General features: G+C 37.4%; 1 protein-coding gene across 1 annotated transcript in view; it reads left to right on the top strand.

The window, feature by feature from the left end:
• The window catches only part of ADGRV1 (adhesion G protein-coupled receptor V1), a 560,737-nt gene that overhangs the window by 93,566 nt on the left and 453,401 nt on the right, over window positions 1-13,770 (top strand). The window contains exons 25-28 of the mRNA XM_065942069.1: window positions 4,800-4,929; window positions 7,670-7,750; window positions 9,158-9,297; window positions 11,174-11,783. Of these exons, the coding sequence (XP_065798141.1) occupies window positions 4,800-4,929; window positions 7,670-7,750; window positions 9,158-9,297; window positions 11,174-11,783 (961 nt within the window). The remainder of the gene's footprint in view (window positions 1-4,799; window positions 4,930-7,669; window positions 7,751-9,157; window positions 9,298-11,173; window positions 11,784-13,770) is intronic.

Genomic DNA, 13,770 nt, shown 5'->3' on the forward strand with positions numbered 1-13,770 from the left:
CCATAGGGTATCTCGACTCAGCTTAGTATTATTGTCTTCTCTGCATTCTCTTAAAGAAACACTTCAGTCTTATACTGATGTTCTTTTAAAAGCTATTTTTTTAACTTTATTGAGGTATAGTTGACAAATAAAATTATATATATTTAAGATTTACAATTTGATATTTTGATATACATATACTGTGAATTAATTACTGCTGTCAAGCTAATTAACATAGCCGTCACGTCACATAGATAATGCTTCCCTTCCCTTCCTTCCCTCCTTTCTCACTTTCTTTCAGGAAGTTTAAGATCTACCCTCCTAGCAGATTTCAGGTGTACTGTATAGTACTGCACCAGAACTTATTCACCTTGCATTACTGAAACTTTGGAAGTAGCCTTTGGTAAACATCTCCTTATTTTCCCCTTCACCCAGTTCCTGGCAAGCCCTGTTCTAGTCTGGTCTCTGCTTCTGTGAGTTTGACTATTTTAGATTCCATGTTTTAGTGAGATCATGAAGTATTTGTCTTTCTGTGTCTCCTTATTTTACCTAGCATAATGTTCTCCAGGTTCATCCCGGTTGTATATGACAGAATTTACTTCTTTTTTCTTGTCTCTGCCACTTGGCATGTGGGGTCTTAGTTCCCCAACCAGAGATGGAACCCACACCCCCTCCCTGGAAGGTGGATTCTTAATCCCCGGACCACCAGGGAAGACCCCTTCTTTTCTTAAGGCTGAATAATATTCTGTTCTTTCTGTCCATCAGTGTATTTATCTATCTATATAATTTTCTTTATTCATCTGCCGACAGACATTTAGGTTGTATATCTTGGCTACTGTGAATAATGTTTCAGTGAACATGGAATTATAGCTATCTCCTCAAAATAATAAATTTATATTTTTTAGTGAATTTATATCCAGTGAATATATATCCTGGACATATATCCAGGAGTATAATTGCTGGATTGTATGACAGTTCTATTTTTAGTTTTTTGAGAAACTTCCATACTGTTTTCCACTGTGGTTGTACCAATTTACATTCCCACCAGTAGCGTATGAGGATTCCCTTTTCTCCACATCCTTGACAACGTTTGTTATTTGTGCTGCCTTTGATGTCAGCCATTCTGACGGGTGTGAGGTGATATCTCATTGTGGTTTTGATTTACATTTCTCTGGTGATTGGTGATGCTGAGCATCTTGTCATGTGCTTGTCCATCTATATTCCTCTTTAGAAAAACATCTGTTCAGTTCTTTAGCCCATTTTTTAATTGAGTTGATTTTTTTAATGTTGAATTGTCTGAATTGTATATATATATGTTGGATATTAATCCCTTATTTGTCATATTATTTGGAAAAAAATCTCTTATTTGATAGGTTGTATTTTCATTCTGTGGATAGCTTTCCTTGCTGTGCAAAAGCTCTGAGGTTTTATTAGTTTTGACATGTTTACTTTTGCTTTCATTGGTTTTGTGTCTGTTTTTGTGCCAGTACCATACTGTTTTGATTACTGTAGCCTTCTAGTATAGTCTGAAGTCAGGGTATGTGATTTCTTCAGCTCTGTCCTTCTCAAGATTGTTTTGGCTATTTGAGGTCTTCTGTGTTTCAGGCAAATTCTAAAATTATTTGTTGAATAAAAGGGGTGAGAGTAGGCATCCTTGTCTTGCTTCTTATCTTAGAGGAATTGCTTTCTGCTTTCCTCCATTGAGTATGCTGGTAGTTGTGGATTTGACATATATGGCCATATTCAATCTTCAGTTGGATTATCATTTTCTTTAATAACTAAAACAAAATGAAAAAATATGTTCTTATCCTCCATGACTGTCAGAAAGTTAGTACCTTTGGAGACCTTTTTCAGAATTTTCAGGCTATGAGCTGCTGAACGAATGTTGTGTTAGCAGGCATGAAAACAATATGAATCTTGTACATCTTCGTTAGAACTCCTGGATGATCAGATCCCTTGTCAGTTAGCAGTGTATTTTGAAAGTGATTTTTTTTTTTTTTTCTGAGAAGTAGCTCTCCACAGTAGGCTTAAATGTTTAGTAAACTATGTTGTTAACAGATGTGCTGTCTTCTTGGCTTTAGTGTTCCATTTATAGAGCACAGGTATAGTAGGTTTAGTGTCATTCTTAAGAGTCCTCGGGTTTTTGGAATGGTAAATGGGCATTTGCTTCAACTTAAAGTTACCAGCTGCATTAGCCCTTAGTAAGAAAATTAGTCTGTCTTTTGAAGCTTTGAATCTGGCTGTTGACTTCTTTCTAGTTTTGAAGGTCCTCGATGGTGTGTTCTTCCATTATAAGGTGGTTTTATTTACATTGAAAGAGTCTTTAGTTCAGCTACCTTCATTAATTATCTTAGCTAGATCTCCTGGATAACTTGCTGCAGCTTCTGCATCAGCACTTGCCGTTTCACCTTGTACTTCTGTGTTGTGGAGTTGGCATCTTTCTGTCAACCTTATGAGCTAACCTCTGATAGATTCAGACCTTTTTTCTGCAGCTTTCTCACCTCCCTCAGCTTTTATGGAATTGAAGAGAGTTAGGGCCTTTTGTCAGAGAAGGCAGTGGCACCCCACTCCAGTGCTCTTGCCTGGAAAATCCCATGGACGGAGGAGCCTGGTGGGCTGAGGTGCGGTCCTTGGGGTCGCACAGAGTCGGACACGACTGAGCGACTTCACTTTCACTCTTTAGTTTCACGCATTGGAGAAGGAAATGGCAGCCCACTCCAGTGTTCTTGCCTGGAGAATCCCAGGGACGGGGGAGCCTGGTGGGCTGCCGTCTATGGGGTCGCACAGAGTCGGACACAACTGAAGTGACTTAGCAGCAGCAGCAGTGGGGCCTTTTGTGGATTAGGGTTTGGTTTAAGAGAATGTTGTGACTCTGATCTTCTATCTAGACCACTAAAACTTTCTCCATATCATCAATAGGCTGTTTTGTTTTCTTATCCTTGATGTGTTCACTGGAGTAGCACTTTTAATTTCCTTCAAGAACTTTTCCTTTGCATTTAAAACTTAGCTACCTGTTTGGCTGAATGGGTATGGGTTTTGGCCTATCTCAGCTTTTGACATGCCTTTCTCATTAAGCTTAATAATCATTTCTAACTTTTGATATAAAGTGAGAGACATGTGACTCTTCCTGTCACTTGAACACTTAGAAGTCATTGTAGGGTTACTTATTAGCCTAATATCAATATTGTTGTATCTCAGAAAATAGGAGGCCCCAGGAGAGGGAGCAAGATGGGGGAATGACTTGTCAGTGGAGCAGTCAGAGCACACGTGACATGTATTAAGTTAGCTATTTTCTATGGGTGTCTTTCCCTGTGCCTCCAAACAATTATAACAGTAACATCAAAGATCACAGATCACAATAGCAAATATAACAATTATGAAAAAATTTTAACTATGGCAAAAATTACCAGAATGTGACACAGAGACAAGTGAGCAAACACTATTGGAAAAAATGGTCCCAAATAAACTTGTTCTGTGCAGGGTTGCCACACACTGTTAATTTGTACAAAAAACAAAAGCCCCCAAAAAACAGTGTCTGCAAAGTATAATAAAGTGAAGTGGAATAAAATAAGGTCTGCCAGTAGAAATTTGGGAGTTGGAAACATATACATAACATTAAAAGCTTAGAATATGGTATAACGTTGTCTAGAGATAGAGTCTAGGGAGAATCTGATGAAGAATAGCTTTTTTAGGTCCTAGGAGAATGTTAGAATTGCAAAGAACACGAGGATGAGCCAAAAAGGTAGGAAAAACAAAGTGTGATATCATGGAATACCAGAGAGTGAGGGAGTGGCCAATTGTGTAAGATATTGCTAGGGTTAAATATTATGGTCTCCTAAGATAGTCAGATGTTATTTCTGTTGTTAAGACTTATAGAATTACTCCTCTTATAACTGGACACTAGGCAAAGGTACTTTTTTTTCTTGAGCCTATGATATGTCTTTTATAGTTGCTGTTTTCTATCCTGTGCTTAACACTCTTTCTGGAATATTTTCATGGAGATAGAGATATGTCTTGACTAATTTTGAGTCCTAAGCATCCTAAGTGGTATCATGCACATGCTATGTGTTTGAAGATATTGAGAAAAAATTAATAAATGAGTGATTAAGTGAATTGGTACTTGGGTTCCTCAGTTTAGTTTTAAGATCATTAATTGTTCCACAGGATGAAATAGAGTTGTCCACAAAACCTAACTGTAGAAAAATTTAAACATCTTTAAAATTTATTCTCATGACTTGAGAGGAAAATGCTTATATTAGGTAATGGGAGAAAAAAGGACCCTAAGACTTCAAGTAACTCTTTCTTTTTCTCTTAGTTATGAAATTTTCTGATGGGAAATCTATATTATGAATTTCATTTGAGAGTATAATTAAAGAACGATTAATGCCCAGTGGATCAATATTATTGCTAGGCAAAATGCCATTATTATTATTATACACTAGTATTTAAATTACTCAGTGATGTAATCTGAATAGTGTTCAGTATACTTAGTTTCAAAGGAATTTCATATATCTCATTGAATTAATTGTTTAGGAATTTGTGGATGTCACCTATACAGATTTCTTATTTGCCTTAATAGTTTTTTGATTAAGGAAGTAAGAGAAATAAAAATCCATCTACTTTATTTAGTTTGAGAGTATTTATTATTTAGAATTTATATTAATCACTGTTCATAGCCACTTAAATGTTTTCAATTTTATATTAATCTTCATCTGTTTCAGTATTTGTAACAATCTGGGACATAGTAAACATTCTCATCTTTTACGTTCATACACAAAATAATTATAATCTAATGAACAAATCTTTTATTTATATTTCAGAGTGTTGCTGGCACCTTAGAATTTCAACCAGGAGAAAGATTTAAATACATTTCTGTAAATATCACTGATAATTCTATTCCTGAATTGGAGAAATCCTTTAAAGTTGAGTTGTTAAACTTGGAAGGAGGAGGTAAGAATGGTGACTCAAAATTATCAAATGTTTACTTGTCCACTCACTATGATAGTGGATTCAGTAAATAGTTTCTTTTGAATTAACCTATTGTGCTGGTTTTCCCACTTTCATTACCCTTTGGTCTTTTCCTAAAGTAGATATGCTTTTATAGTGAAATAATTTAATTATACTGAATCACCAAATTATACTTATCATTTATAGTGGTGCCCCTAAAATCATCTCTCCTCCTTCTTCCTTATTTCAGTTTTCACAGTAGCACCTTTAGCTATCTCCAGTTGTAGAATAGGTCAAAATTAATCCCTTTAGGAAACCTATTATGAAGTGATTATCAATAAGCAGGTTAGCAATATTCTCAGTTCTAATATGCTGAAAACTCTGATTTATCACAGACTTTTGGAGTCAAAAATCCATTTTATGGCAAAACTCCTCTGTATTGAAGAGAGGCTGCTTACAGTCTTTATTTATGCCAGATAGATTAACTGTATATGTTTCTTTGCAGAAGTATCACTCTGATTAGCAGGTGCTGCTGGGGGTTTATAGAACACATGAGATGTGTACCATATTATCTTTGTAAGTGTAAGAATTTGAGAGTTGGTATTCATCAGATCAGTCTCTTCCCTTACAAAAGCTGGTATTATTATCTTGTTATTATTTTTATGTTTTGATGAAGAAAGTCATAGTACTGAATAAGCCATCCAAGGGGGAGAAATCGGGTAGGACAGAAATACTAAGATTGTCTTTTAGTATTAGTGAGACTTTGGGGAAGTATGACAGAATTTTCCCATGTTTGCCTTCCCTGTTCTCCCCAAGCCCAGGTGAAACCAGAGAGGACAGGTCAGGGAAATGATTAAACAGCACCACAGCTTGGTTGGCTACATAGAACAGTGGAAGCAAGCTGGACTGGTGGGCTGGTGTCATGTAACAGGACCAGCTTTGCTTGTCTCAAGCAGAGAGACAAGTCCTCCCGTTTCCAGATCATTATTTTCATGAAAGGACTTCGTTAATCAGAAGTCACTGTAAAGTATTTGAAAAGTTGCTCTTTGTATGACTTATTGCGAAAACTACTTAGGTAATAGTGAGCCTTACCTAATATTGATTGTTAAGGAACATCAGATTTTCTTTAGAAATTATATTTGTGATCATAGTGTTTACTTGTGATTTTATAGAGCAGCTTCCTTCTATATCGCTAGAATATACATTGGTATGTATTATTGGGCACGAGAACTCATTTGAAAACCAGTCTTTAACTTTCCTAAATCAGCAGTACTGGCAGAGAATCTGATCCTCCCAGCCCGCCTTGAGTGGGGATTGGAGGTAGAGGAACCTAGATGCAGGCCTCCATTCCTTGAGTCATAGCTGGGCTGCCTAAGAGGTGAGATAGCTTGTAGAACTAAGCTTTTGGGGGGATCAAAGGAGAAGTCCTTATTCCACACTGTTTTGCCTGTAAGACCCTTCTACATATGATAGCCACTAGAGTAGGTGTTGTATGCTAGTCGGGGTACATTGGGATTAAATTTTGCCCCTCTTCCTTGTAACCTGTGGTTAAGCACAGCCATGCACTGGATATTCCCTGAAATCCATTTTGTCTCAAAGGCTGTTTCAGGTTTTGGGTGTCATCAGTTCTCATGTCTGGAATATCCCAGTCCTGGGGAGGGGAAGCCCGGACGAGCAGGGCAGACCTTAGCCTCACATGTCAATCAGGGATATGGTAGAAGCACAGAGGTGTGGATGTCGTCTTGCTCTTCTTCTTCCCTTCCCACCGCTGTCCTTCCTGCCTTCTTTGTTTGCGAATACTTGGTAAAGTAATGGTTGGCTTCTGAGATGTAGTGGAAGTAAAGTTAGAACCACTTTCCTTTTCTGACAGTCTTCATATATTGCCAAGGTCCTTCATTTTCTACAATATCATTTATTTGGTCTTTACTGCAGTTCTGTATGAAGGCAGCAGGCCCTTTTTATAGGTGAGAAAAGTGAGGTGCCAAGGGCTTTCGTGACTGGCTGAAGGTTTTACAGCTGGTGTCTGTCACAGCCAGGACTGAAGCCGAGGTTTCTAGACCACTTGTCTAGGTGCCGAAATGTGAGAGCTTAAGTGTGTGGCTAAAGGGAAATGTTGGATGCATTTCCCCAGTTTTTGAATTAGTTATTGTAAGTGGGCTTTTCTGGTGGCTCAGATGGTAAAGAATCTGCCTGCAACGTAGGAGACCCAGGTTTTATCCCTGGAGAAGGGAATGGCTACCCACTCCAGTCCTGGTGCCTGGAGAATCCCTTGGACAGAGGAGCCTGGCGGGCTATACTCCATGGGATTGCGAAAAGTCAGACATGGCTGAGTGACTAATACACATAGTGTTGTAAGAGGGATGGTGACTGTCACAGGTTTATAGGACTAAGGATAGGCTGATACATACACACAAATATTTAAAAATATTTATATGAACGATGAAAACAATTTACACTGCTGTAAAGTGAAAATTTAAAAGTAAAGCTAGTTAAATTGGCAGAAATGGGAAGTACCAGTTGCAACCTATGTGGAATATTTTTCTGAAGCTGTGAATGAAAGTTTTATAACTTGGTAGCTTGACTAATGTTGTACCATTACCACCTAATCTGTTTTATTTGAAAGAATGCATGTCTAGTATTACTGTATTTTCCTCTTTGCTGGATATGTTTTAAGCACTCTCAATTTTCTCATTGTGTCAATGTATGTTGTGTGGGTCGTGACTCTGTGTTTCTCCTTGTGAAGTGACTGAACTCTTTAGGGTTGATGGCAGTGGTAGTGGTGATGGGGACATGGAATTCTTCCCTCCAGCTAATCACAGACGTGGTAAGCAGTTATTCCAAGGCCCTTTACTATTCTACATTTTAACTTTTCTTTTTAGAGACACCAATACTAACCATTTCTCGATACCCGCTATATGCAGGTCCTTTATATAGTTTGTCTCATTAAGCAGCACAACTTTATCAAGTATTATTTACTCCATGCTGTTATAAGTCAGCTGGAAAGTTATCAAGTCAGAATCAAGTCCTGTCTGCCTCTGCAACTCAGACTCTCCTCCTCTCTTTGTGAGCCTAATGTGAATCAGTTCCTGATTCAAATTATAACAGAAATTTTGCTTGGTACCATTTACAAAAGTGATTATTGAAAAAGCTTTACATAGCTTTGAATACCTAAAAAAGAGATAAATAGAATATTTATATTTTCATGTAAAATGTGTCATACTGATTTTCTTTATGACAACATATGAGTCATTATAAGTTGCATTTAATCAAACACATGGGAAAGAGAAATTAAGAAAATAAATGGGGAGAATAAATTGCCAATTTATTGAAGGAAATATTGAAAAGAGGATGCCTTTTGAATTAGATATATATATAAATATGGTTCAGTTTTTTTACCTCAAATATTTTTTCATATAAAGAGACAATACATAGACTATTTGTTTTTCTTTAGTGGGGACTCTTTCTCACCCTCAGAAAGATTCCTTTTATGCTCAAAACATCCCTTTTTCACAGTGTCAGGTTTTGTAATTTTAGTTTCAGAAGTTGTTAACACCCCTCTCATTCCTGACTTCTGTCAATGTCTCCTATAACTTCTGTATTTAATTACTGTCCTAATTTTTGGATTCCTTATTGTCTTGACCATGTATTTAATCGGCATAAAAGCCGAACATACTTCCTAGGAAAAAAGTACTTATTTATTTAGATTTTAGCATCTTTTTAGTTATAGTACTGGACTCTTTGAGACCAGGAGAGAGAGATCTATAATATCGTAATATGATGAAAATAGGCATAGAATTACTGCACGTTTGGAAACAAGAATCTGTGCAGTCAGGTTGGTGAAAATCATAGGAAATCTACTGTTTTATAAAGGTAGGAGTTATTTTGGCTCCTGTTCTTCCAAGGTCAGCAAAGGTCGTGAGAGACTTTCCTCCTATGCTCTGTGTGGAAGAATGTTCTCTTTCATAGAGAAGAAAAAGAAAAACAAGTTTTCCTTATTTATCTTCAAGTGCTTATGCAGCACTTGTATGTCACGTTGGAGCCCAAACCGAGGAAGGTCAGAAAAGCACGAATATTGTGGCAGCCGTCTGTGTCTGCCTTTCTTTCTAAAGCAAATTAGAACATACTCAGTGAATGGTACAACCCTTTTCAAAAAGTTGTTCCTTGCTTTTCCCTTTGGTTTCTAAATTACTGATTAACATTTTCTTCTGTTTGTTGGAACTTATTCATGCAGCCAGTCTAGGAGTGGCTTCCCAAATTCTAGTGACAATTGCAGCCTCTGACCATGCTCATGGTGTATTTGAATTTAGCCCTGAGTCACTCTTTGTCAGCGGAACTGAACCAGAAGATGGATACAGCACTGTTACATTCAATGTGAGTACATTCTTTCCCCCAGTCCTAGACATTTTTTTTTTTAAACACTGTTTTATTGTATTATTAAGGTATACTTTATGTTAATTTTTTCTGTGTAAGTGGAGAGGGGGAATGAATCTAGTGGCACCGACAATTCAAATTGATAATTAAACAGTGATTTGTCTTTTGTCTTTGTATTTCATTTTGCATACATTATGATTCTGAGGATTCCTGACTCTTTAAGGAATATCTATTAATATAAAAATATAGATTTTTATCTTAATTCAGATAAGCTGGGCAACAAACATGTCCAAATTCTAATCTACTTATTACCACAAAGATTTGTTTTTCACTCATGCTTTATGTCCCATCTGAAGTTGGCTGTCATCAGTCACTTAGGACTGAGGGTTGCAAAGGCTATAACTCAATAGATACTCCTGTCTCCACCGACTGGGGAAGTGTGGTTGGGGGAGACTGCACGCTGGCTCCTCAGCTTCTCTCTGGAGGTCATTCACAGCGTTTCCATTTAGCTTCTTTGGTCAAAGCATGTCGCATGACAACGCGAAAGTAACTGGATAGAGAAATGTCATCCTGGCTTGTATCTTTCCCAGAAGGAAAGAAAATGCAAAACATTCGTGAATAGCAATAATAACATCTCTATGTGGTGTGTGTGTATGTACGTTATGTGTGATTCTACGTACGTATGTAGATACGTAGGTACATACGTATGTACGTACGTACGTATGTGTGAATGTATTCATCCAGTAGGAATTAAGTAGGCTTCTATTGTTAGATAATTTAGAGGAGCCAGAAGCTTGCTCGGTGTCCTCAGATTTTATTCAAAGGATGAAGAAAGATCACTCAGAATATATCTTTTCTGTATTCTTATGGCAGATCTGCAGTAAACTGTTGTGTCATGAATTAAACAGCTTTAGAAAGGATAACTAATTACTCATGAAAGAAAAAAAAGGATTCAGGGAAAGCATCAAGTTTATAAAAATTTTTTTAAATAAAAATTACTGTTTCTAATTGAGTCAGCATTCTTATTTTAAGTATAAAAATTACATTTAGCTAGGACTTGACTTGAAGTAGGGCTTGTACCATCTGGTGGCTCAGACGGTACAAAATCTGCCTGCAATGCAGGAGACCCAGGTTTGATCCCTGGGTCTGGAAAATCTGGAGAAGGAAATAGCAACCCACTTCAGTATTCTTGCCTGGGGAATTCCATGGACAGAGGAGCCTGGCAGGCTACAGTCCATGAAGTTGCAAAGAGTCAGACACGACTGAGCAACTAACAATACAGTAACTTGAAGTGATTTTTTCTAAAGAAGATTTTTCATTCTTTTTAGCATACTATTGACAAAAGCATCTCTTGCTTCTTAAATGTATCTTATATAACCTTGGGTTGAGTATACTTTTTGGTGAATTTTTGTTTTCATATTATATTGAAGTCAAATATAATCTGTTTTAAAAAATGAGTTTTATGGCTAACTCTTCAGAAAAATTATCAGTCATCTATTCCTTACAATAAAGTGTATACCCTCTTTGCAGGAAATGCAAACATTTTCATGAATGTGCAATATAATACACTGTTAATTACATTTGCTTTATTACTTGTATATGTTGTAGTTGCAGAAATGATACAGCTGCAGTTTAGTTAAAAGATAAACATGTTCCTTCAATCTGTCATTTAATATAACAATCATTTTTTAAGTGGGAACTCCCTGTGGGTCTTCAAAGATGTGTAGGGCATTGCCTTTAAGAATCTTATATTCTTCAGAACAGCTTATATAAAATAAAATTACAAATTAATATCCTGTTGTTCTGTATATGCATACCTCTAAGTCGGTGGATTTAATGCCTGTTTTAACATATTTTAATATTCAATGTTTTAAAGATTATGAGAAGTCATGGGGCTCTGTCTCGAGTGACTTTGCTTTGGATCATAGACTCTGACCCTGATGGCGATCTGGCCTTCACCTCTGGCAATGTCACTTTTGAGATTGGACAGAAGAGTGCCAACATCACAGTGGAAGTACTGCCTGATGAAGATCCAGAGCTGGATAAAGCATTCTCTGTGACCATCCTCAGCGTCTCCAGTGGCTCTCTAGGCATTCATTCTAATGCCACATTAATAGTTTTGGCTAGTGATGATCCTTACGGGGTCTTCATCTTTTCTGAGAAAAATAGACCTATTAAAGTGGAGGAAGCAACCCAGAACATCACGTTGTCAATAATAAGGTTGAAAGGCCTCTTGGGAAAAGTTAAAGTCACATATGCAACACTGGATGATATGGAAAAACCACCTCATTTCCCCCCTAATTTAGCCAGAGCAACTCAAGGGAAAGACTATATACCAGCTTCTGGATTTGCTATTTTTAGAGCCAATCAGAGTGAGGCAACAATAACTGTTTCAGTCTTGGACGATGATGAGCCAGAAAGGTTGGAGTCTTTGTTTGTTGAGCTACTCAACTCTACTTTAACAGAGAAAGTACAGAATCGCCCAAGTAAGTAACCATTAGTGTGTTGTTTTTATTATTAGAGGTAAGAATTCTGAGACAAATTAAGAATTTGGTGTAGTAAAATATTCTGTAAAAATAGTAAGCTCTGACTTTACTAGCATCCTCTAAAAAAGTTTATAAGGCAAATGGAAGTGGGACATGAAACTGTGCTGTTGTATTTTAAAACTCTGTTATAGTCCCAGACTAAATTTTTAGAAGTATTTATGGAATCCGGTATGGCTGATCTCTAATGCTATTGCACTGGATGTTGTAGCTTCTGAAGCCTTCTGAAATCAATCTGGGGGTTCCAACGACAGTCCTGGTGGTAAGATCCTGAGTCTCTTTCACCTTGATCCACCCTAGATGGTTCCTGAACCAACAGTCTCTTTGTGTCGGTGGGAAGCAATACAAAGAGATGGTGGATCTGGCAACTGCAGGAGGAAAGGGCTGTGTAGTAGTGAGAAGACCTGGAAATTTGGGGGTCATCCTGAGAGTTGAGATGAAGGCCCTGGTTGGGGATAAGAATGAGGAATGAGGAGTGAGTGATGACCTGTGTTGGCCAAAGGATCTGGTTCCACAGCTTCTATTTGGACAGAGCAGCCTCTCCCCCTGGGGTCATGGCTCAGTAGCTTTGTAGGGAGTGGGGGGCTGCTAGCAGAGAGCCGGCCTGAGCTGGGGGCTCACTGTAGATTGTTTGTTAGTCACATCTCCCTCTGAAGACCAGTAACTCTAGATAGGGGTTTTTATATAAAGAATCTAGATTCCCTGGAATAAGACAGTAAGAAAAGGAAGGATGATTGGTGATATTAATTTAATATCAATTTAATGTCAGTTTTAGGATAGCACTTGTAAATATGATATTAAGTAGATATCTTTTAAAATATAATAAAACTATCTTAAAATTGTAATTAAATAGTCAAAAGAGTTAAGATCTACACGTTGACTGCGTTCTACCATATAGAGTAAGGTTTTTTACAAGTATATTTTGTCACTTTACGGACACACTGTGTAGTGAGCACCTTTCTTGCCCACATTGTAATTGTAGTCCACGGTTGTAAAAGGAAATTTACTTTTTTAGGGTAACTGCTATCATTAAATTTTTAGGTTACAGTCATGGTTAAAATTCCCACACGGTAACCTATCCCTTGCTTTCTTAGCATGGTTTAGCATCAGTCACCATAGCAATACATCAAAAAAAAAAACTCAGCAAGTAGTCTTAGTAAAAATTATAAAGGGGCTTTCCAGGTGGTGCAGTGGTAAAGAATCCGCCTGCCAATGCAGGAGACCCAGGAGATGCCCGTTGAATCCCTGGGTCAGGAAGATCCCCTGGAGGAGGAAATGGCAACCCACTCCAATATTCTTGCCTGAAAAATTCCATGGACAGAGGAGAATGGTGGGTTACAGTCTCTGGGATCGCAGAGAGTTGGATATGACTGAATGACTGTCCACAAGAATTTTATGGTATAGCCCACTTTTCAAGGAACTGCAGTTTATTAAGTGAGCTAGAAGTAAAACCAGGAAGAAGGATCGCATGTAGCAGTGGCTAGTTAGGAGCTGTGGGTGCTGGTGTCAGATAATTTAGGTCCAAGTGTATTGTAACAAATTGTTGCCCATAAACTTTTAAAGCCCAGGTTTCCTTATCTATAGTATAGACTTATTATGGAGATTAAATATGATAATACATGCGAAAATGAATATAGGGTCTGGCATATGGTAAGCATTCAATAAATGTGAACAGTTATTAATAAAGCGCTATATGCAGGATATCACTGTGCAGTGGGTTGGGAGAAACAGTCAACGTGTGTTTGTTTATGCTGGGTATGTTCCTGGAACCATACAGCATACTTGGGGAAATTCAGACTCAGCATAAGTTGTGAAGTGAAACAGCTAAAGAACAATTGAGTGCATTAGAAATGAAACAGAAAATGACATTAAAAATGAAGAAAAAGAATAATGCAGTGCAAGTCTATGTGATATGGTCTCAATTTTAATA

This window comes from Muntiacus reevesi, chromosome 1 (genome assembly GCF_963930625.1).
Source record: "Muntiacus reevesi chromosome 1, mMunRee1.1, whole genome shotgun sequence".
NCBI lineage: Eukaryota > Metazoa > Chordata > Mammalia > Artiodactyla > Cervidae > Muntiacus > Muntiacus reevesi.